Source organism: Chamaea fasciata, unplaced genomic scaffold (assembly GCF_029207755.1).
Source record: "Chamaea fasciata isolate MVZ Bird 193981 ecotype frontalis unplaced genomic scaffold, bChaFas1.0.hap1 SCAF_4, whole genome shotgun sequence".
Taxonomy (NCBI): domain Eukaryota; kingdom Metazoa; phylum Chordata; class Aves; order Passeriformes; family Sylviidae; genus Chamaea; species Chamaea fasciata.
Genome location: NW_027094089.1, coordinates 71428503 through 71453064, shown reverse-complemented (window position 1 = coordinate 71453064; position 24562 = coordinate 71428503). Strand labels below are relative to the sequence as shown.

The 24562-nt window shown below is 38.9% G+C and overlaps 1 protein-coding gene across 1 annotated transcript in view; it reads right to left on the bottom strand.

The window, feature by feature from the left end:
• The window catches only part of EDIL3 (EGF like repeats and discoidin domains 3), an 86339-nt gene that overhangs the window by 60771 nt on the left and 1006 nt on the right, over positions 1 to 24562 (bottom strand). The window contains exon 3 of the mRNA XM_066182524.1: positions 7764 to 7945. Coding sequence (XP_066038621.1) covers positions 7764 to 7945 — 182 coding nt within the window. The remainder of the gene's footprint in view (positions 1 to 7763; positions 7946 to 24562) is intronic.

Genomic DNA, 24562 nt, shown 5'->3' with positions numbered 1-24562 from the left:
AAGAATTGTTTAACTTATTCATCAATGATTGGATGAAATTCAGTCACTGGTAACTGGTCAGTGATCGGTCCTCAGCAGTTCACTGACCTCACATGGCTCAGATTAGAGGCCAAAACCCCTGAGGGGCTGTGAGGTCCTTCAAAGGGACCTTGTCAGGTTGGAGAGATAAGCTGGGAAGAAATGTCTGAAACTTAATATGAAATGCAGGTCCTGCACCTGGGCAGGAACAACTCCAGGCACCAGCACAGGCTGGAGGTGACCTGCTGGAGCAGCTCTATGAGGAAGGACCTGGAATTTCTGGCAGGCAATGAGCAGACCCTGACCAGCAGAGTGTTCTGGGGGCAAGGAAGGTCAATGGGACTTGGGGGGACATAGGGAAGAGCATTGCCAGCATGTCAGGGAGGGGATCCTGCCCCTCTGCTCAGTGTCCTCCTCAGGACAGAAGGGACATGGGGCTCCTGGAGCAGGTCCAGTGGAAGGGGACAAAGGTGATTCAGAGCCTGGAGCATCTCCCTCTCCAGAAAGGCTGAGGGAGCTGGGGCTGTTCAGCCTGGAGAGGATTCCCAGCTGAGAGGGGCATCAGCCCTGTGTGATATCCCTGAGTGTCCCTGGGTGTCCCTGGGTGTTCCTGGGTGTCCCTGTCTGCAGGGAGGGGCACAGCAGGGGCAGGCTCTGCTCCAGGCCCAGCAATCACACCAGAGCCACGGGAAGGGCCTGAGCCCAGCAATTCCCTCGGCACAGGAGGCGCAACTTCTGGCCTGGGCAGTGCCCAGCCCTGAACAGAGACCAGAGAAGCTGTTGAGTCTCCTCCTTGGAGATATTCCAGAACCCTCTGGACATAATCCTGTGTGGACTGGTATGGTGCTGCTGGAGCAGGACATGGGACCAGGTGACTCACTGTACTCCCTTCCAAGCTGACCCATCCTGGGACTGTGTACCTATACATGCCTGCGTACCACACCAAAAAAAAAAAAAAAAATCTTAATATCCTGGTATGTAATCCTACTTTTCCTTGAACTTTGTTCCTTGAACCTTAGCTTTATTGAAATATTTTGAAACAACACTTTTCCAGAAGTCAAGTATAGCAGGACAGTAACTGTGAGTGAGGGTCATTTGCTTTGCCAGTTTTTAAGCGAGTGGCTAGACGGTAAAAATTACTCATTTGATTATCACACATCAGTATGGCATCATCTCACAGATTTGGATGCTGTCCTCCCCACAAGGTGACTATGATACCCACACATCATTCCATTATGGAGCACCACACAGCTGCTGGGGCACCTTTTACTTGCTTCTTCCTGATTCAAGAAACCACGTGGATACACATTTGTTCCTTTCGGTGTCACCACTTCCTAGGGTTTGATTGCTTTTAATATTAGAGTGCCAAATGGGAAAAAAATTTAAAAAAGTTCAAATGGATGGTGTTGCAGATGCAGGGAATAAAGTGTTTAAAGGTCCTGTTGCTTCTGTCCTTCAGCTGCATTTAGCTAAGTAATTAAGGAAAGCTGGCACAGGAGCTGACAGAGCATGTTATGGATGGTGTTCATAATAGCACCAAGCTTCAGTTGCCATGGGAATGCTGACTCTGAACTGACTGCTTTTGTGCACCCAGAACCTCAGCCCAAAGTTGTTTGAATGTGCCTGTGTGTGGGATGAAAGCAGGAGGTGTGTTATGAAATGGATACCAAGATATGGGGCACCAGGGAGTCTGTGGATGATTACACTAAGAAATAGGCTCCCAGTCTCTTTGTTTTCTGCTCTGAGTGCATAAATTAGATCTCTGGCCTGTAAGCTAAACATATAGATACTAAGAGAGGTCTGCAGAGAGCAGATACTGGTATTGAGTTCACTGAAGTCAATGAATTTATGGCAGATTTTGGCTAGCAGACAACCTCTTCTAATTCCTGCAGATCAAAGGTCCTGCGTAGCACTGTTTTAATTCAACTGCACTTTTCTTATTAGTTTCTGTTCTCCACAGCCAAGGGCTTTCAGGTACTTATTGCCTCTCATCAATATCCTACAAGGAAATCCTTCTATGATATTGAGTCAAATTTTGAAGTATTGATAAAAAGAAAGTGCAGAACTTTAACAACTTTTTAGCATTTAACTTAGCAGGTTAGATCATCTTATGTGCTGCACATCACCTTGCAGGATGACTCTGAGACTGCACTTCATAAAGTTCACCTGACACTGAGATGAGAGCTACATTAAGTGATATAAAACATTAAAGCTGCAGTGACAGGTATTTTTGGAAGCCCATACACCAGTGCTCATGAATGAGAAAATGAACTTTGACAAAATGAATGGTTTGACAGATGGCAGTTTGCTTGGAGCTCTCACCAACAGATGTTTGAGTGAATGTTCTGCAAGGCCTCTGTGTATTTTGGGTTTTATCATTTCATTAGCAAATAGCTATCACCTGGTGTGTACTTGCTCTTTGGAAGCTCTTGATGAGGAAGCTGTTAACTTTTTTTTCCCCTTGCCTTTTTTTTTTTTTTGAAGAAAAAAACCCCCATAATGTTTTATGGTTTTCTGCTTGGGGATAAGAATGATGGAACTTAAGGTTTTTTATACAGATGATTTTTGTGTGTGTCATAGTGGTTATGATTAGGTTTGTGTGATTCACAGTCACAGATCTAATTATGCCATGGCACTGAAAGTCCTAAAAAGGTGAGGCTGAGTGCCAGAGGCAGGATTGAAACCAAAAGTGGTGTGGAGATACTTGTGTAAAAACCAAAATGAGCCTCAATCAAAATATAAATTCTACCTAACAGCAATAATATTGCAATATATTTAGACTTTTTTCTTTTTTTAAAGAAGTTTCTGTGCTTTTCAAGAAAAAAAAAAACAACAACAACAACAACAAAAAAAACACACAAAAAAACCCCCCACCAAAAACCAAAAAAACCCAAAAGACTAAATAAATTGATTCTAAATAAGAGAGAGGTCAGGGAAATATTTTGCCCTGAATCTGATGGGGTAGGTCCCTTTCCATCACAGGTCATCTTTTTTATTAACAGTCTCTGCAGCAAAAGTGTTTACTCATAGTTTCAAGAAACATAGTGAAGATATTTTCTTAAAGCTGTGCAAAGTTATTTAAAAAGCTAAATTAAAAAAGTAAAAAGTATTATTTACAACAGACACACTGAAATAATAAAGAAACCAAATGTATTTTACTTTGGACTAGAGTACTAATAGATATGAATTGCCAATCAGAAGTTGAGCATATTTTCCATCAAACTGTTGTTTTTCTCATTATTGTGTTTCATCTGAACTTTAGCACATAATTTCAGAAAAAAACATTTGGGGAATAAATTAGAAAAATTATAGAATTATAGTTCTCTTTCCATATATTCTAAATAAGACTTGTAGCTTTTTTTCTTTTGAAATGACAGCTTGACTGTCAAAAATTGATTCCAAAAAGAAAACCATAAGAAGTACGTCATAGCTTTCTATTTGTAGAATTCTCTACAAATCCATTTCCCACAGAAATATAGATGGAAAGAGATGAAGTCTTTGAAGAAGAAGAAACCCCAAATTAAATATTTGGAATCATCTTGCATGTAATAAAAACTAGAGGAAAAAAGCTGAATAATCAGCCTGAACCAACTTTACTTCCCACTTTTTAATTCTGCTACCAAACGGAGCAGTTTCTACCTGCTTTGTAGATTAATCCTTCAATCCTCCAGCTACTCACTATAATAAAATAAATATTTGATTATTTTATTAAAAAACACAAACAATTGGTAACTCTACTGATGTCTCTGGAGAGACAATTTGTGCCATTTTAGTGAGGGATAACAAAATAGGGGTTTTATTATTCTATTTAATACTTTACATTTATACACAGTAGTGTCCAGCAACAGGTCAGGTATTCAAACACATCTCCTACATAGTGGCATGATGCTCAATAATTAGTGCATTTTCTCAAAATTCTCCAGGAGCAAGCTATGCTCAAATCTGCTCTTGGTAGCTGTGGGTTAACACCTTGTAAAAACAATTTCCATGTCCAAAAGACCACAAAACATTTAGAATTTGTGAATAGGGGGAAAAATTAATTAAGTAATATGAAGATGGTTAAAAGTGGGAGACCGACCTGGGAGTGATGAAACTGGGAGTGGAGAAGAGTAAGTGCACAGGCATGGATTCCTAGATAGGGATTCACTAGAGAGGAGTAACATTCAAACCCTTGCTGGCAGTTTGTATTAGAGATTAGCTGTCATTATGATTTTGGATATAGTAGAGGGATAAAAGAAACAATAATCTTGCCCTTGGCCATATCTATTCTGATTCATACTGCCTTAAAAAGAATAAGTAATACAGGAATAGAAAAATACAAATGCAAGGAATGAACTGAGATGAAGTAAAATCAGAATAAAACAAACCAACGTATTTTAAAACCATAAATGTAAAAAGACAAGGGAAAGAAGAAACTGCTGTTTAAAAAAAGGAAAGAGTTGACAAAAAAGACTCATTACTGAAACGGTCAGTGTGAGCATTTTGGTTATACTTCAGGGCCAGTTAATGAAAAATAGACACATGTGATTTTTTTTTGACATTGTATTTGCCAACAATAAAAGTTAATATCAGTAATAAAGTGGTATGCAGCACACAGATGCTATTTTATCACAGCCAAACTACGAGGAGAAACAGAGGTCAGGAGAACTTTAAAAAGCAGATATGACTTACTTAGGCTTTAATTTGCTTCCAAAAACATGGTCAGTGACCCTTTAAATCACAAGCCAATTACAAGCATTGTTGTGCCATTACTAATTACATGCTGAGACTGTAAGATTAAAATGACAATTTCAATTTTCAGATCATTTGGAGAATGCAGGAAAATGAAACTGCATACTAATTAGTTCATGTGTATCAGACACCTGAAAGATTAGAGAAAAAAAAAACAACTTCTGTACTCATTACAAATGACTTATAAGCAGAACACTTAAACCTTTTATTTGCCAGGCTGCATGTAAGTAAAGAAATTAAATGACAAAGAAAATTGATAATGATGGAACAAGGTAAAAATAGATACAGGCCTCTACATAATCATACTTTGAGGAACTTTGCCCATTATACACTACTTCTTTAGACTTTATCTAGCATTAGAAGCTACAAGAGGGCAACAGGCGATTACTTCAGGTTCACTGTGAGAAATGTTAATTTGCATGTCCTAAAAATGGATTTTCTGGCTTTGTAACTTTCCACTTACTCTCTGCCAAACACTCATACTGTTTTTTAGTGCCTTCTTCTGGACCAGGTGTTTTGTCACTCAGAGCAGCATGGAAAAGGTTCCATGTGTGCAGGCTGCTCCCAGTAGGGTCTGGGAAGAAGCTGGTGACAGAACAGACTAAAAACCCAAGTAGAGGGCTTGATATCTTTTCTCCCATGAAACCAAAGGTAGCCAGAAATTTAGCCCAAATCTGACTTTCTGTACCCCTCCACAAACATTTATGAAGCATCTCCTTGGGCATTACAGGACCTCTGCAAAAATAAGACATGGGATTTCTGCTTTTCCTCTCACCAGAAACTGTTCACCCACACAAGGGTCAGACAGTGTTTTTTTCTTAAACCTTATTTCATGCTTGAAGAACAAGGCAGTTCTCTGATGTAAAGAAGTACTATGCATAAAATATGAGTCTGTGGATGTGTCCACCTTGCCAGGTCTAAAAACTGTTTCTGCAGAACACCTAAAAGTACTTTTTTCCTGCAACAATAATCTTCCTAAAAAGTTTCAGATTTTCTGGTTCCAGATGTTTTAAAGAAAAAGAAAAGGAAAGAAAGAAATCCTCTCAAGGATTTCTGAAATTAAAAAGAATATTATTAATTTTGCCCTGAATGGAAAAAAAAGAGGATTAAATGAAAGCATTTGGCAAGTTTTATGAAAATGATAGACTAAAGTTTATTTGGCAAGATAAATGAGAAGAAAAAGAAGGGAATGCTTAAAACACATTAATTGTATGATGTAAGCTTCTTTTTTGACACCTCATGGTTGTCAAAATTGCTGAATAACCTGTGCAGGACTGGAATAACCTCCAAAACTCAAAAAAAAAAGAGAGCAAATTCTTCAGACCTGATACCATGGGCTGAGATTTTAGACACATTTTCTCCACTGGCCCAATGTTCCTTGCAGGTAAGAGCAGAGGGAAGACTTCCCAGGGAGTAAAGTCCAAGGAACTGGCAGCTGCCCCCATGGTGTCAAGCACAAATGTGGAAGCATTAGACCATTAGATATTCCCATCCAGTTCACCTCCTCAAAAAGACATGTCTAAGGGGCAGTGCTAAATGATTTTGAAATCTTTCTCCAGCTCATTTAATAAAGCCCGCACTCAAATACAGCCCAAAAGCTGACATTTTCATTATCCATTAAAGTTACATTAGCTTTCTACTCCCATGGAAAAAATTCTTCTCAGGTCGCCCTGCGTGATCCTTTCCAGTTCTTTTCAATGTATAAATTTAACAGATTTCCTAACCCCTCTGATCTTTATGGAGGAAAACTGACTTACGACACATTGAAGGGCCTTTGTGTTTTCACTCTGCAATAAATAACAAGCAGTAACACCAGTTTTCATTTTTCAGAGCTGACAAAATCCAGTGCTCCCACTGCACCAGTTTCAGAAAACTTCATCAAACAGTGCTTTTTGTCTGCTCTCCTTACAAGAAAAATGAGCAGGTAATTCTGTATGCTTTCCCCCCCAGATATTTAGGAGCCTCTCAGAAAAAATGAAAAATGGTAGTCAGGGCAAAGACATTGAATATGAACAAATATTCGTGCCATGTACACCAAGGTAGCCTCAAGAAGTGTGTGTCTGAGACAGCTGAGGGCATCATGGACAGTTCAACTTAGTGCTGGCAGATAAAATGTTCAAACACTGTGTTTTGTAAATCCTGCAGTGGGTTCACTGGAAGGGATGCATCCTCTTCACATGTTGACCATGCTGATCAGAGCAGAGTTTTCCCATAAGTATCTAACTCAGTAACCTTTTATTAACCAACAGCTAAAGCTGCCAAACCTTTTCCCAATTCATATATCATGAAAACGCCATCCAAACAACGAGCCAAAGCAACGACTAGATAATTACCCTCATTAAAACACTGCTACAGGACTTCATACTCACTGCTTTAACTGAAGTAATTTTTTGGGCACAGAGAAATCCAGTTCACTGTGAGGGCACAGCCATTTGAATCATTCTAGCAATAACATCCTTGAGCGGGATGAGAAAATGTGTATTTTCAGCCCCATGGATGTGTCTGAACTAACAGCTGTTTCAACCTTAATTAAAACAGTTCTTGTTATTTCCAGTAATACTTAAATCTGTGTGCCCAGAGCAGGTCAGCAAAGAGGACCAGCTCTTCCAGCATGCTCTGGCACTGCCAAAACCACATTTCCAGCACCTTTAGCATGCGTCAAGATATCTCCACCAAGAGATAATGCTGTGAAATGCTTCTAAGGACCTGACCACCAAATGCAACATATGTGGAAAGCAGCTTCCTTGAAAGGAGGCTGTATAAATCTGCTTCCACGGTTTAGAACCACAATGGAACATATGCATACAGTTTTTTTTAAATAAAAAAAAGGCCTATGCATTTGTAAAGTCAAGATTATCACTGTTTTGCAACTAAACAATCCCTTTTAGCCTTGGCTATGTCTGACAGTAAATAAGAATCTAGCTGTTTGTTAACCACTTGTCTTCATCAGTTTCTTAAGTGGCACTGGCAATTGAATTAAGAATATTTTTTTCCTTCTCAGCTCCATCTGTTACCTGAATCCATGGCCATCTGTCATTTTCTGCAGCAGTCCAGGCATTCACAAGACCCTTCTTATTAAGCCGTGCATAGTATGGGTACCACTTCTGGAGTCCAAAAAGAGCTCGGTGAGTCGACGATGCAGTGATTTGTTGGTTTGACACAATCCCTCCTTCTATCCCCAGTGGGCCAGAGCACCCTGTAAATAGAAAAAAAAGAAAAAAAGAATTCAACCGAAATGATCAACTGTTCTGGGTCACTATAATTACGATAGCACACAAATAGATCCAAAATGTGATACCAAAAGCAGCTTAGAATAAATTTAAATACTTGACTCTGTCACCTTTCTGTAGAAATTAAAAAAAACAAAAAACCAAACCATAAATATTGATTGCAAATTAGCATTCTTAAAATAGAATTAATGAAATGGATTAACCTTTCAATTTCTTTTAGCTTGTTCTAGCTGAAGACTTGTGAGTTTGGGTTTTATGGACACAATGAAAGAAAAAAATCCTCAGATTCAAATATTGAAATGATTGTTAAATGCAAACTTAAAATTCTGTAATTACTGCAAGCTTCCATATTGTTGCTCTTGCCTCAAAGTTCAGCATTTAACCAATGCACTACAAATTGTCATTGCAATTATCTCTAGAAATATGAAAATAGACCTTATCACTCAGTTACATTAAAAATATTTAAAGGTTTATCCATTTAATCAGCAAGCCTCAAAGTATGTATTTAACTGAAATGCTTCAGTGTTCATAATTTTATGTATGGTATTCATCATTAATTTATTCACCAGAAATACTTTTAGACCTAAACCTTTTTTTAAATCAAGACATTTCTGCATAGATTGTTTTTTTAAGCCACTCCATTTGGGCACAGGAGCAAAAGCATTCAGCTATTGTGAGCAATCTGAACTGAGAAAATGATGAAAATTCATTATATACAAACAACTGGCAGTTTATGTACTATTCAACACCCAACTGAGTATCTGAGATTTTCCTTTCCTCAGTTCAGAGGCAGAATCTGGAGAGAAGGTAATCACGAGAATTACTCTGGCAGCCAGCGTTACTCTGTTGCCCAAAACATCTTCTGTTTTGCAGGTCAGCTGCACTTTGGCCATTTTGAGCACCACAGCACAGATGTTTACTTACATTTCAGGTTTTCTCAGAAACCTGGCTGTGTTTCACCTCAAGCAGCACCCAAAAATGAACTCTGAAATCATACTGTTATGAAACCCTCACATTACGTGGGCAGAAAGTCATAAATAATTCAATTCCTCATTAATTTAAAGGTACAGAGAAGAAAAAGTGACCAGTGCAACTGGCTACTCCCAGCCAGAAGACAGTGCAGGGTAGCAGAGTCCCCAGGCATTGGGTGTCACTGATGATGGAGACAAAGATAAACTGAACTGAAGTTTTAAGTTGATTAGGGTGATGGACATGCAAATCCTTGTGCTCTGAAAAGGTAAAGCAAAGCTGCCATGCAGGTGGGCTTCAGGGAGTGTTCCTCCTTAAAAACTTGGCCCAAACTTCCAGAAGATGCTCAAATGAAATCCTGGCCCGACTCCAAATAGTGACCCACTTGTACCACGTAATGATTTCATACAGGTTTTTACCAGCCCACAAAGATCAATTGGAACCTAAACTCCTCATGCTACTTCTCTTTATCAACCAAAAATAAAAGCTTTGCCTTCAGCAGTTGACTAATAACTGCACAAGACAACACAAAATCGGCTCTCTCCTGTTGCTGTGCCAGGCGTGAGGCAGCATCAGAAGAAAATAAATTCTTTGTCACCAGCATGGGCCGGCACAATGTAGAACACACTCAGAAAACCCACATATGTTGGGAAGGTGTCATTCCTCATTGTGTTTTCATCAAGAATTACTAGAGAATTGAAAAGCCCATTCAAATCGCAGCCATTTCTGAAGTATTTTCATCGAATCAGAATGAAATTGTTCGGTGTGTAAACTGCTGCATCTGCTTGCAAGTCAGAGGTAAATGACTCTTCTCATCTAAGAAAAGTATACATTTTCTTATACAGTTTCTTATAAATAATTATTAAAAAAATCTGTGCTGTTTCATAATGTACAAGAAAGTTCACACAGTTATGTCTATGTGTAACACACTAACAAACTCGTACCTACAGGACACATGCATGAAATAAATTAACCATCTTTAACAGCTGCAATCATAGACTGGTAATTGTTTAAAAATAGAGATGTGAGGAAATAGAAGAGAGGTTTTCCAAGGGGACCTTAAAATGGAGGCATGCTGGAGCCATGTTAATATTTGCCATGTCTGTTAATGCATCTAGTGTCTGAGATGCATTAAATGTTATTTGAAATATGTGTGAAATCCTTACAAGACAAAATTGAATTTTCCTTTCTAACTTGAAGGCAATTTCCTTTCTAAGTTTAATTACCAAGCACAGCACTTAACTCTGTTTTTTCAGCTATGACCATACATACTCTGCAGTGTTTATCTTCCTTAGCTTTAGGAGGATTATTCTTGAAATCCAAAGAAAATCGCTACCTTCAGGGAACAGGTACTGTATTGTACAAGCTCCTTATTTTCTTTGCAGTTCCAGTCAGGGTTTTTTCATGTTATTCAGCTTTTCAGTCAGAGCTAAACAAAAAATTTACCACTTCTAAAAGTTAAAATTACCACATTAGAGATATTTTCTACTTTGGTGTTCAGTTCAGACATAAAAACATGAGATGTGTGGAAAGCATGACATGAGACTGGATAATAGTTTCTAAACAATATTATAATTATAATTCTTAAATTATCAGAACATTCTCTTTTTTTTTTTTTTTTGTATTTATTGAACAGCTAAGATTTCAGAAGTTTCATTAGGATACTGCCAGTGAAGTCTTTTGGCTGTTAAATCTGCCCTTTTACTCACTCTTTAGGTATTTATTTTAATCAGACATAATTTTCTACAAGAAAATCTTTCAATTCACTTTCTTTTATCAGTTAAAATCAGATATTGAACATATTTTTGGACAGTTGAATGCCATAGCAAATGGACTTGCCTTAAGCCATATGCTCATTAATTTCTTCCAAAAACTCCACTAGATTAGCGAGTCACTCTTTCTTCTTCTAAAAACTCTAATGGGGCTATTACTCACTAAATTCTCAAGAAATTTGTTTTTCCTGAAAACTGTCGGATGAATGACCTGTCTCTGGTTCCATTAAGAGTGGTTTATCACTAAAAGATTGGTTACAGACCAGTTCCTTTACACGATATTAAATTTCAGACACAAACCCCACTTTTCTTGAAGTTATCACGTATTTCTTGAGGTATTTAAAAGCTATGATATGCCATTAACTATTAACCATGGAAACAGGCAACAAGAGTTTTTTCAGTTTGTTGTGTTTTTGTTGTTGTTGTTGTTGTTTGTTTGTTTTTCTTTGGTTGTTTTTTTTTGTTTGTTTTTTTGGTAGTTGTTTTTTTGTTTTTGTTTTTGTTTTTTTTTTTTAATTGAGATGTATATTTTGCAGAAGAAATAAAAGATGTATTATATTTTATTGTTATACTTCTGCTTCTATTAAATCCATGGTTCTTTAAACAGAAATCATGACAGCTGGGAAATAATAGCATCACTACAGTGATAGCATACAATTCTGACTGGTCAATGTTAGTCATTAAATTAAAAAAAGAGATATTTTTATTAGCTAAGGCAGATACATTGGGGTATGACAATACACTTGATGCAAAGAAGTAAAACAAAATTAAACAGCAATTAAGCTGCCTGACATGATACAGATTCTCAAGGCAGATTTTGTCATCTGGATCTGTTATTTCAGTGTCATTAAAAAGCAAGATACTAAGGCAAGTAATATTGGTTTTAATCCTACAGTGACAATTATGGATATGCACTAAATAACACCCATTTAATGCTTCTCTTTTTCTCCCAAACACAAACCTATGCCCATAAAATCTCACTATCCATGGAGATAACAATGAAAAAGTTTACCAAGAGCTATGTGAACACATCCAGAGAAGGACGGGAAAAGTCAGTAATGGAAGAAAAGTAAATTTTTCAGTTCTCCTGAGAGTCCCCAACATGGGAAGACAGCAGAGTTATAAACCTGCCTTGAAGGCTTTATTTGCAACCTTAATTAGATCTAGAAACATTATGTACCATTTTGCACCACAAACCAATTGTTTTTCCGTCCAGATTCCCATTGTAGACCAAGGGTATGGGGATCAAACAGCTGCCCAGAAAGGAGATGAGTTCTCTGCTTCGACCCTTATCTCTGGCAACAGCAAATCCCTCCAGCTGAACAATAATATTTGAACAAAACAAGGTAAAATGACAGTTAGCTTACTGTGGTATACATTGATATCTCCTCAGAAGAAAATTAAAATAGGGAAATAAGTAGCTGATTCTTGTTTTTTATAGTGAAAAGACAAACTATTTTAAAATAAAGTCACTACAGCAAGAGATAAGAAGCAGAAGTCACTGGGTATATATGTTACTTGAGCATATTTAATTTGAACTTTTTACATTCATGTCAGTCCACAAATTAGGCAATCGTCCAAATGGTTTAAAAATTGCTTGAAAATGTGAGGATTATGCTTCTGCAACTAGAATGAAAAGGTTGTTATTGATGATGAAACACGCCTGATTTTACAGCATGAATCTATAACTCACATTTCTTCTGTTGGTCTGCCTCCAGCTTACGTCATCCAAACAAACAGATGCAAAATTGAAGGCAGGGAGAAAACAAATCTGCTTTAGACATCTGCAGTCCTTTCTTCCTCAAAGCACCTCATTTTCTGGAATGAGATTACCCTGGCTGTGCTTAGCAGGCCCTGGCAATGGTGTTGAACACAAACTCTGACAATGAGATTACAGATAACCTCTGGTCCTGCAGCAACTAGTGCTGCTCCCTGCCATCCATCCGAGGTTCCTGTTTCTTCTTCTCATTCCTCCTGCCACACAAATATCTTTGCCCAATTTGTTCTGCCAGGGACAGCTATTAGGTAACAGCAAGTCTGATTTTTAGCAGCTCGTTAGATGGGTTTTTGATAGTCTGTTATCTAAGTGCCCACCCCTATGGAAAGTTCTGCAGGGCTTGCTTTTTCACAACCATTTCATGATAAACTCAAAATCTACTTTATAAGTGCTACCCAAAGCACTTTTGTTGAGAGGTGATTGGAGACACACCTTCCATTCCTTCTTGAGGAGACAGTGGACCCTCTCATGGTTTCAGAGATATGACAGTCCCCAAATGCCAACTTTACCACTGGACAGTGGGATTACAGATGAACACTGGTATTGGATTAATTATTGCTGGTGTTTGCACAGATGACACATTTGCAACCTAGGCTTGTGCCTATTTCTTCTTGTTCTTTCACACAGAGATTTCCACTCCCTGCCTATGAGCAATTTTCCACACTACAATCCCCAGGTTGGAATTCACATCCCTCTGATGGATTTTCAGAGGGATTTCCTACTTTGAGCAAGTGTGCAAATTAGTTTTACTTCCAGCATAGCACAGGAGCATATGGAGACAGCAGTGAAAGCAGATTATGTCTTTTTCTGTATAATGTTGTGATTGAAATGGAGGGTGATTATTCAGGTCTGGTTTCCTTAGTTCTAGTCTGGTAATTCCTCCATTCTGCTCCTTGAGTAGGATGGATGGGACTGAAAATTTCACATCAAAACCTATTTACTATTGGATTAATGCTGGGGAACTGCAACAGAGAACAAAGTTGAAGGGACCTATCCAAGAGGAGTAAAGTTAAAAGAAGATACATCTTCTGATTTAGGAAGATCCTTAAACTGGAGAGTCCTTGAAGCTGGGAAAATACACTGGGACAACCATTTCTTGGTGCTTTTCCCTTTTCTAACGCTCATTCATCAATAATTCACTTCTGATCACTGTCTAAAACATAGACAATGAATGGTCACCAGACCAAGCATTGTTATTCCAATGCTCAAAAACAAGGGTACATCTAAAACCTCATATGTGAAAAGCTGTAATAAGATTTTTTTTTTAATTTTTTTTTTAGTATCTCTCCATGAGGCGATTGTGTTTGTGTTGAACTCCACATTAAAATTACTGACATCATCCTTAGGCATGTTTAATGCATTTTAATAGAACTGGGCTGGGAAGAACTTCAGAATGAAGATTTGTGTTTCCCTATCTGAGAAAACCATAGCATCAAACAATCTGGAAAAGTTTCTATCTGAAAAAATGCCCAACTATTACATTGCAACACCAACATTCCCAATGTGTTTCCTGAATCCCCTGGGTTTTTTTTTTTTTCAAAGCTCTGGCAGTGTACATTCAACAACCCCACCTGGTTTGATTAGTGCAAGTTGGATCTTTCTTATTCCAGATTTTTTTGGGTCCTGATTTCCATGAATGTGGACAGAAATATTCTCTTCTTAGAACAGCACATCACTTCTTGTCCTATGGGTTACTGGACAGCTGGAGGCACAACCCAAACTCCAAGAAAGAGTTTGGAACTCAGGAAAATGATTGGCTGCACCTTGACAGCAGTGCCTTTTTAATTACCAAACACAAAATACTTCCTCTAAGAAGGAGAAGGGGATGCAGCTGGGCTGTCTGGAAGCAGGCCCAAGGGTGGTAAGCCTGAGCCAGAGGTGAAATCGGTAGCCCAGCTGAGGTGCACATATACTAATGCACGCAGCATGGGTAACAAACAGGAAGAGCTGGAAGATATGGTGCAACAGTAAAGCTATGATGTAACTGCCATCACAGAAACGTGGTGGGATGACTCACATAGCTGGAGCACTGCACCGGATGGCTACAAGCTCTTCAGCAGAGACAGGTAAGGGAGAAGAGGTGGAGGAGGGCAGACTTTGGCCTATTTATGAGACCTATTCAGAGAGTTCCTTTGGAAGCAGCCCTCAAAGACTCAAAGGAGTCCAGGAAAGGTGGGTGTGCTTCAAAACAGAGATTTTGAGGGCACAGGAACAGACTGTCCCTGTGTACTGAAAGATGAGTTGACAAGGCAAATGTCCAGCCTGGCTGGGAAATGAGGTTTTGAAGGAACTTAGGAATAAAAGGAGGATGTATCATCTTTGGAAGGAGGATCAGGTCTCTTAGAAAGTATTTAAGGGGCTTGCTAGGGCATGTAGGGAAAAAATTCGGAAGGCCAAAGTTCAGTTTGAACTTGATTTGGCAACTATTATAAAGGATAATAAAAAATATTTTTACAAATATATTAATGGCAAAAGAAAGGGTGAGACCAGCCTTTGTCCTTTATCGGATACGGGAGGGAATTTAGTAACAGCAGATGAGGAGAAGGCAGAAGTGCCTTTTTGCCTCAGTCTTTAGTGGGAAGATGGCTTGTCCTCAGGACATCTGTCCTGCTGGGTTGGTAGATGGTGTCAGAGAGCAGAATGGTCTCCCTGATATCCATGAGGAAGCAGTCAGAGAACTACTGAGATGCTTGGATGTTTATAAATCTGTGGGCCCAGGCAGGATCCATCCCAGGGTGATGAGGGAGCTGGCAAATGAGCTTGCAATGCCACTCTTCATCATTTAGCAACAGTCCTGGCTCACTGGTGAGGTTCCAACGACTGAAAGCTGGCCAGTGTGACACCCATTCACAAAAAAGGCGGGAAGGAGGATCCTGGTAATTATAGGCAAGTTAGCCTAATCCCAGTACCTGGTAAGGTAATGGAACAGCTTATACTGAGTGTCATCCTACAGCACCTACAGGATGGCCAGGGTCTCAGGCCCAGCCAGCACGGCTTTAGGAGAGGTAGGTCGTGTTTGACCAACCTGATCTCCTTTTATGACCAGGTGACCCTCCTGGTGGATACAGGAAGGGCTGTGGATGTTGTCTGTTTGGACTTCAGCAAGGCCTTTGACACGGTCTCCCACAGCACACTCCTGGAAAAGCTGGCAGCCCAGGGCTTGGACAGGAGCACTCTTTGCTGGGCTAGGAACTGGCTGCATGGTCAGGCCCAGAGAGTGGTGGTCAGTGGTGCTATATCCAGCTGGGGACAGTCACCAGTGGAGTTCCTCAGGGATCTGTGCTGGGGCCAGTTCTATTCAGCATTTTTTTTTGATTACATGGATGAGGGTATTGAATCTTTCATTAGTTAATCTGCAGATGACACTAAGATGGGAGTGTGTGTCAATCTGTTGGAAGGCAGGAGGGCTCTGCAAAGAGATCTGTAATGGTTGGATGGATGGCCGGAGCCCAGTGAGAGGAAGTTTAACAAGTCCAAGTGCTGAGTCCTGCATTTTGGCCACAATAACCCCCTGCAGTGTTATGGACTGGAGATGGTGTGTCTGGACAGTGCCCAGGAGGAAAGGGACCTGGGGGTACTGGTGACAGCAGCTGAAAATGAGCCAGCAGTGGGCCCTGGTGGGTGTGGCCAGCAGGAGCAGGGAGGTCATTCTTCCCCTGTGGCACTGGTGAGGCCACAGCTTGAGTGCTGTGTCCAGTCCTGGCCCCTCAGTTTAGGAAGGACGTTGAGACACTTGAACACATCCAGAGGAGGCAATGAGGCTGGTGAGGGGCTTGGAACACAAACCCTGTGAGGAATGACTGAGGGAGCTGGGGTTGTTTAGCCTGGAGAAAAGGAGACTCAGAAATGACCTTATCCCTCTCTACAACTCCCTGAAAGGTGGGTGTAGTCAGGTGGGGGTTGGTCTCTTTCTTCAGGCAGCAGCTGACAGAACGAGAGGACACAGTCTTAATCTGCGCTAAGGGAAATATAGGTTGGACATTAGGAAAGAGTTTTTTACTTAAAGAAAGAGTGATAAAGTTCTGGAATGGTCTGCCTGAGGAGGTGGTGGAGTCACCGCACCTGGATGTGTTTAAAAAAAGACTGGATGTGGCACTTGGTGCCATGGTTTAGTTGAGGTGTTAGGGTATGGGTTGGACTTGATCTTGGAGGTCTTTTCCAACCTAGTGATGATGTGATACTGTGTGATTTTCAGTTTATACAACTTATTTAAGTGACAGCATTTAGTAGTTCACTGAAAAACATTAGTTTTATTTTATTTTGCTCTCAAGCACTAAATCCAGATTTTTGTGGGAAAAAAAATTATATTTCAGTAAGGCTTTTAGTCTCAAACTCCGTTGAGTTCTCATGTAGAAATATATTGATCTATATGTGAAAAATTATTTTTACCTTTCAAACTGACACTGCGAAATATAACATTTCTACCATGTCTGAGTGTTGACATTAACCATCGACATAACTCACAGCCGCTTAAATACCAGTAAAATTAATCTGAATGAAATAAATTATGGTGCCACACTAAAAAAAGTACCTTCCTCACAAGAATTAAACTACATTTATATTATAAAAGGTAAATTCATAGTAACTTTCAAGTAAAATATCTGTCATGCTTACACACCCAGGAGATGACAAAGAAGCCATAGCCCCTAACTGCCACATAACAGCAATTGATTATTACTTTTTTTAACTTAAGGTGCAATGGCATGAAAAAAAAAATACATGGTTCTGAGTTCTTTTTGCCAATCCCAATATTATTTTTTGGACCCAGACTCAGGCAGATGTAGGTGGAGTTGATTTGCGCTGTGGTGGATCTCTTACTTACCGACTTCATCGCTAGGTGTTGCAAATGAATGGTTGTGGCAAAGACTTCAAGCCAATTAAAAATTTAAGCATAACTTAGGCATTTACAAAAAAATTAGGAGCCAAGCTGCATTTAAAATTAATCTTTATTTGCTCCTGCTGGCCCCCGCACAATCCATGCATTTCTCCTCTTCTCAGGTAGTGATAGAAATATTTCTTTGAACAATACAAGAAAACTCAACAGCTTTCCAGCTTTTTTTTAGGAAATTTGCTAATTAGACACTGTTCTGACAACTACAGACAACTTATTTTAGTTTCTTGGCTTTATATTTTCCTTCATCTATCTTTACTGGCATGTAGGTTTCTCTTTTTTTCCTTTAGCAAGTGTACAGCACAGACAAAACCCTACTTGTGGGCCAATTGCATTATATTGCTGTGTATCTTCTCTTATCCCTAAATTCACTCCAAAGGACCTTTTTTTTTTTTTCTTTTGGTCACAGAGCAATATTTCTACTTGGAAAGTTAATAATTTTAACCTAAAGTAGAAAACCAGCTACAAATATTGCCAATTCGAAGGCAGCTCATGACATACGCATATGTGTTGTTAAAAATTGCACCTAAAGTCTGCCCGTTCCAAAAAGCAACTTTGAAAAAAACCCAAAAAAACAACCCCAAAAAAACAAAACCAAAAAACCCCCAAAAATCCAAAAACCGAAAAACACCACCCCACCCCAAACAACCCCCCCTCCAAAAAAAAACCAAAAACAACCCAAACCCAAAGGTTCTCTAGCAAGTGAAACTGCAATGACAAGATGGAGTCACACTGAAAGACAATCTGCATTTTTGTAGCGGGTCTACAATAGAAATCAGTGGGATCCCAGCACCAAGGTAATTAGCATTCCTGCCAGCTGGCTTGACAATGAACATGTTCATTTGCCAGGAGAGGAATATGTGCTTTTCAAGAAGCAGTTCTTATTTTGCTGCCTGGAGATGTTCTTTCTGCCTTTTGTGGTTTCAGCATTGTTTTTTATTCCCCCCTCTAGAACAGCAACTGCTCCTAGAAATGACAGCATTGCTTGTTACAAGATGTTTTCATTGAAATTGTTATAAGAGGGATTCATTGGAATAGTTTAAAAACTACATTTTGGCACTCATATGAATTCTGCATTACAATGGGGTACATGTTCTTCAGAACGAAGTAAAAGGATGGGAATATCCTACAATATACTACTGAAGTGATATGCTAAATATGAGCTATATTCGCTGTACTGGACACAATCTGCATGCAAACGACAGTAATTTAAATCTGGCTACACAGAAACAGCCCTTCTTATGGTCTCTAAACTGTTTCCATCTTCTTCTGTAACCCATCCAATATCTTAATAACTGGAAATTCAGATATCTTCATTTAGATCTTGTTCCCAGAAGCCATTTGGTGTAGATATAACCTTATATTCATGTAAAGCAGTTTAAGGATCAAGGCTTGAAGCCCTGTTAAATAGACAGAATTAATTTAAAAGTTGTGGACTTTTATTAGGGTGGAAAAAAATCAGGATGAAGATTCAGAAAATTCTGGGATTATGTACATGCAGTAGAAGAATTCTTTTATTAGTATAGCAGTGCAGTAAAATGAGATTTTATTTGTGACTACATGGTGCATTTTAAACAAAAATATCTGCATCCAGATTTTCTGAATATCCTCTTATTTTTCTTTATATGCCCTTATCAACACCTATTTAACCATAAAAAGGGCATTATTCTGAATTGTTCAGAGAAATATCTAACCAAACAAAGCATACAATGCAATTCATTTGAACCAGCTTCAACTATCTGAAAATTCCATATCTACCCAAGACTAGCTGCTCAGTCTGTTTGTCATCTGTGGGAGGCAATAGGCAACCCTAAACCACAATTTTCATAATTTCATCATCTATTAAGAAAACATTCACAATAGATGTAATTAGTTTTTTTGTGTCTACTGACCAAGAACAAACCTAGTGCGTTATTTCAACCTGGTGCCTAGGTTTAAGAGGATGAAATTAAGTGAAATGAATGGAATGAATTTTAAAAACACTAAAAAGACATTGCTTTAAAAATACATGTTGATCTATTATTCTGCAAAGCTAGAGGTAACTAGGCAGTTAACATATCTGGGCTTTACAGAAAGGGGTCTTTGAAGAAGGCATGTTGAGGAGGAGATGGACGTAATGAAAAAAACCCCAACATTCCAGACTTTGGTTTTCTCATTGACAAAGATGATCACAAAAAGGTTGATGTGACTTTGTAACTTCAGGGAGACACTGGCAGAGCTGGAAGTGCTCAGCCTGGAGAAGGGAAGGCTCAGAGGGAACTTACCTGTGTGGAAAAATGTCTTGTGGGAGGGAATGAACACTGAGCCCATTAACAGGACAAGAGGCAATGGGAACAAGTTTTTTAAATACCATTTCAACACAAGAAAATGGGGTTCGTTTTACATTTTAGGTGTGTGTGATTTGAGTTTGTGTAGTGGATTTTTTGTTTGGTTGGTTTTTTGTGGCATTTTTTAGTCTTGTGGTTTAGTTAATGTCGTTGGGTTTTTTTTTTGTTTTTGTTTTTGTTTTTTTTTGCTTTTGGTGGGTTTTTCTTGGTAGTGTTTGGGGGTTTTTAATGTGGGGACGGTCCAACACTGCACCAGGCTGTACAAGAGGCTATGGAGATCCATCTTTGCAGACACTAAAAGCCTGAGTGGACACAGGCCTGGGCAGCTGGCTCAAGATGTCTCTGCTCAAGGAGGGTGGCTAGAGTAGCTGTCCCTGCTAATCTCATCCTTTCTGAGATATTATGGTTCCAAATTGTTGCAGCTCCAGTTCTTTTCAAATCAATGCTGACAGAGAGGAAAATCCGTGCATCAAACCAGCCCAGAAGATTCCTTCCAAACTAGAATAATCTGACTTTTTTCTCTTGATTTTGGAACAATATCTTCATTTCGTTTATTTAAAATGGGCGAAGATTTGTCCCTGAAGGACTTGACTTTATCTAGTACTATGCAGTTTTACACGAAATAGTAATACATAATTTATTCATTAGCACTTTTTCTCCCCTGGGAGCCAGTCATAGGCAGAACACTATATATATATATATATGCACACACACACACACACACACACACACACACACACACACAGAGTTTTGTTATGTGCTTACAGTTCCAATTTTTTAACATAAATTTTGATATGAAACTATTTCAGTTCCAACCAGTCCCAGCCCTTTAGAATGGTAGCTGGCAAACACAAATTGTATGTCTTTTCCTATACCAAATCAAAATTGTCCTGGTAGATGTATGGATAATCAGCATGTTTTTTCAAAAGTGAGAAGTTCTAATTTTAGGAATTACATCTTCATTTCCAGGGAAGGTAGAGGGCCAAGGAGACTTTTTATTTTACCAGAAGGGGCTGCCTTTGCAAGTGTGTGCAGACCATATGTGTGAGCTCCTACTACAACAGAGTGAAGAGGAGCTAAAATCTGAAGTTACTTGAAGCACTGGTTTGGTTTTGTACATTCAGTTTGACTTCAGTCTTGCTTGCACAGAGCACACACATTATGTGAAGGATAGTCATCTATCCCAGCTCATTATCCCATTAATTGTTTCATGGCTGGGCTGCAGTGGTCCAGCAGCACTGATTGAAGTGTACCAGTGCAGGTGGAGGTTACACAGACACAGGACACAGCAGGTATATTCCTAAATGCTCCTTTTTTGAAATGCCCTAAATACTCCTTTTTTGAAATGCTTCCCCCCCGCCCCCCCAGGTGTTGTTGTAGCCATCTCATCTGCTCTCAAGTTCATGACAGCCTTTTTTTTCCCACGAACTGTTAAACTGTTATTGCTTCTTATGACTCCTCTCAAAACATCACTTTTAAATACAAGCAATGCCTAAGCCCTCCCACACAGAGACAGGTTTTCACTTGGAATTAATTCCAGGTTGTGCAAGACCTGTGCATGGAACACTAACTTTTAAAATTTTAAAACTCTGCAGATAAAAACAAATATGATTTTGCTAATCAGACTATTGCCAGTAACTAAAAATCTCAGCATTTTGGTGTTGCTTTGGGGTTGAGTATTCAGTGTTTCATTTTATGGGCTGGTGTTTGGAGAATCCTCGTGACCACAGCTTAGCTTTTTACATTTCAGCCACTGGGTATTTCAGTCATTCTGCAGCTGATCAAACTGTTTGCTCAGTCCTGGTAGTTCAAGTGGGGTTTTTTTTCCCAATTCAATGTTCTGATCTGAGAGATATTGAGCAGCTCTGTTGTAGCGACTCGTGCTAATTGTTGTTCTGAGGACTCATCCTACGGGCATGACCAAATCGATGTTTTCATTCCCATTGAAGGAATTTAATCAGCATTTCCACTGGGACAAGGCAGCGAGCAGATCATGTGTTCCTCTTTCTAGTCAATCACAATGCAAATGGAATAGCAAAATAGAATTTACAAACACTGCCTTTTTTTTTTTTTTTTTTTGCACATCAGTAGACTTGGAGAACAGGCAGTGCTAGTGATTATGTCAGATTTTTTTTGTCTACTACTAGATAAAAAAGAAGTCATAGGCTCTGTAACTTCAAGGTGACTCCTAACTACACAGTGAAACAGCACATATTCACATTCCTGGATGTGGTAGTTCTATAAAGCTATTCACCCCTGAAATCTGATTAACAGAAGGCATTTATCTCCATAAGTTTGCTCCACAGATTTAAAACAAAACAAAATGGATTTCCTTGACCTATTAACATTTTAATTATTATTACTCTGATTTCTGAAGTGTGACGCCCAAGGATGCTAGTAGACAGTGTGGTACTGCAGCACTGAAGTGTAGGGCATGATTAATCTTGTTTTATGCCTTCACATAAAATAATGCATGTCAAAGGCAACATCTTCACCAATTTGCATCAGCAGAAGCTAATGAGCACACAGACACTTTCAGACAAGCAAAACTTTTCAAAGGATACTGTGTTGAGCTTCAGGTCTGCAGGAAGTGACATGAAAATGGGGTATTGGTTATGTTCCATGTAGCAGAAGACAGCTTTTCAGACAGTAATGGGAAGAATTGCCACTTATTTGCTGATGTGTCCAAAGAGATTAAATGCTTTTTATGCTGACATAGCATCTCCTCCAAAAGCAGCGCATTATTCTGTTATCATCATGGCCAGCATGGTCCATGTGTGTAAGCAATGGCCATCAGAAATAATCAAATAAAAAAAATTGAATGTTACTTCTTGCTTCTCAAGAGTGCCATTATTACTGAGTGACTGTCGTGCATTTGCTTTATCAAACCCTCCTTCATCAAACCCTCCTTCATACTTCTATATTAAGGCCATAAATTAACTTTGGGCCTTTATGTGCTCTACAAGCTCCATGCTGAGGACACAGACTGAAAATAAAATTAGGCAACTTTTGGGTAGTCTGAGATGAAAAAAAAAAAAAAAAAAAAGGAAGTGGAAAGGATTTTAGGCTTCCTTCAGGCTTTTGACACTACTTTTTCTAGTAGTGAAGTGATTTCATGGCATAGTGTTTTTAAGAAGTGGGCCAAAAAAAAGATTCAGGAACTACAGACGTGTACTGATAGATAGTTCTATATTGATAGCACAAGGAACGTAAGAACAGGTGTGGAAAAGAGCCAATATTCCTCCTGTAAATGGCAGTTCTGCTTCACATGCTGCAGTCCTTTAATAGAGATGATATGCACAGGGATAAAGCAAATACAGTGAAAACAGCACACTTGGATTTTCAGAGGGCCCTTGATGAGGTTTCACATGAAAGAATCTTGCCAGGGGGTGGGAAAATGGCCCTACTATAACCAGAAGTCTAATTACAGAACAGAAAATGTCTCTTCAGGACAAAATGTTACCATTGGCATTCCCCAAGGGTCATTGCTGGAGTTAGTTTTACACATCAGTGACCTGGAGGAAATTGTGAATGGGAAAATTGTCCAATTTGAAGCTCTCTGGATCAAATGCCACTCTGATGATGGGCAGATCCAGAAGGACATAGAAAACTGAGTGAGTGGTCAAAAGGGTGACAGATGAACCTCAGCGTACACAAAGGGAAGAGACAAAATCGCTAAAATGTGCTTGAACTGTATTGAACTTGGAAATGGCAATTAGAGCTGCAAAGAGCACAGGATTGTTCAAGCTGGAGAATGAGGAGGGGTACAACTTCACATAAACATGGGCAAGATGAATACAGTGCTGCTTACCACCTTGACATTATTGAAATTAGAGAGCACTCCCTGAAATACAGCAGAAATAAGCTAAGCCTTTTTAAAAAAAAACAGTTGTTCTTGGCACAGTAGGTTGTGATCTTTGGAGACTTCCAGAAGATGCAGCATCCACGGGTTCAAAAATGAACTGGACAAGTTTAGGCACTCCAGGTCCAAGGATGATACTAAAGACACTGACCACTGACACTTTTAATACTACTGTTAAATGATTGTCCCTACCACAGCAGGAGACACAATGTTAAGCCACCCGTTGCTGAAATACCTGACTAATATGAAGGATTCTTGTATTCTTAAGAACTTACCACTAACACAGTAGTGAAATTTAGCTAAGAATCTCTTTTTTATAATTCATATAATTAGCATATTTAAAAATAAACTCTCCAAGAAAACACTCTGCATACATAATGAATACATCTATTAGACTAGAAACTAAACGTTAAAAAGCTATATTTTCAGAAGCATATCCTTTTAATGCTGTTTATAGGCTCTTTAGTTGGAGTTTTGTAGGAAATCTAATTATCCAATAATCTAATTTTATACGGAAAAAAAAAGTTTGTTGGGGGATTGCCAAGAAGAAGGTTGTATTTCTCAGCTGAAAAGCTAAGTAATAATATCTTCTTTCCTGAAATTAAAATAAGTATGGTCAATGAAGCCAGTAGATAACTGTGGTGCTTACATTTCAAGTGTTTAGGTAACATCATGTAGTCACCAAAATCCAAATCATTTGGCATTTTTGTTTTAAGAGTAATATATATATATATATACACACAAATATTTGAATTTATTATGGAGACAATCTTCTCACCTAATCTTATAAAATGCTTTTTGAAGGCGTTTGAACAGGCATAGATTGATTTTGTAGCTTTCACTACTACCCATGTCAAAACAACTATTCATAAATGTGAAAGCTGCAAATGTGAAGTTACCTGACAGCAATACATAAATAGGTGTAACTCCACAAATTTCCCTTGAATCATTAAACTCTGATGTCTGAATGTGAGTCAGGAGACCT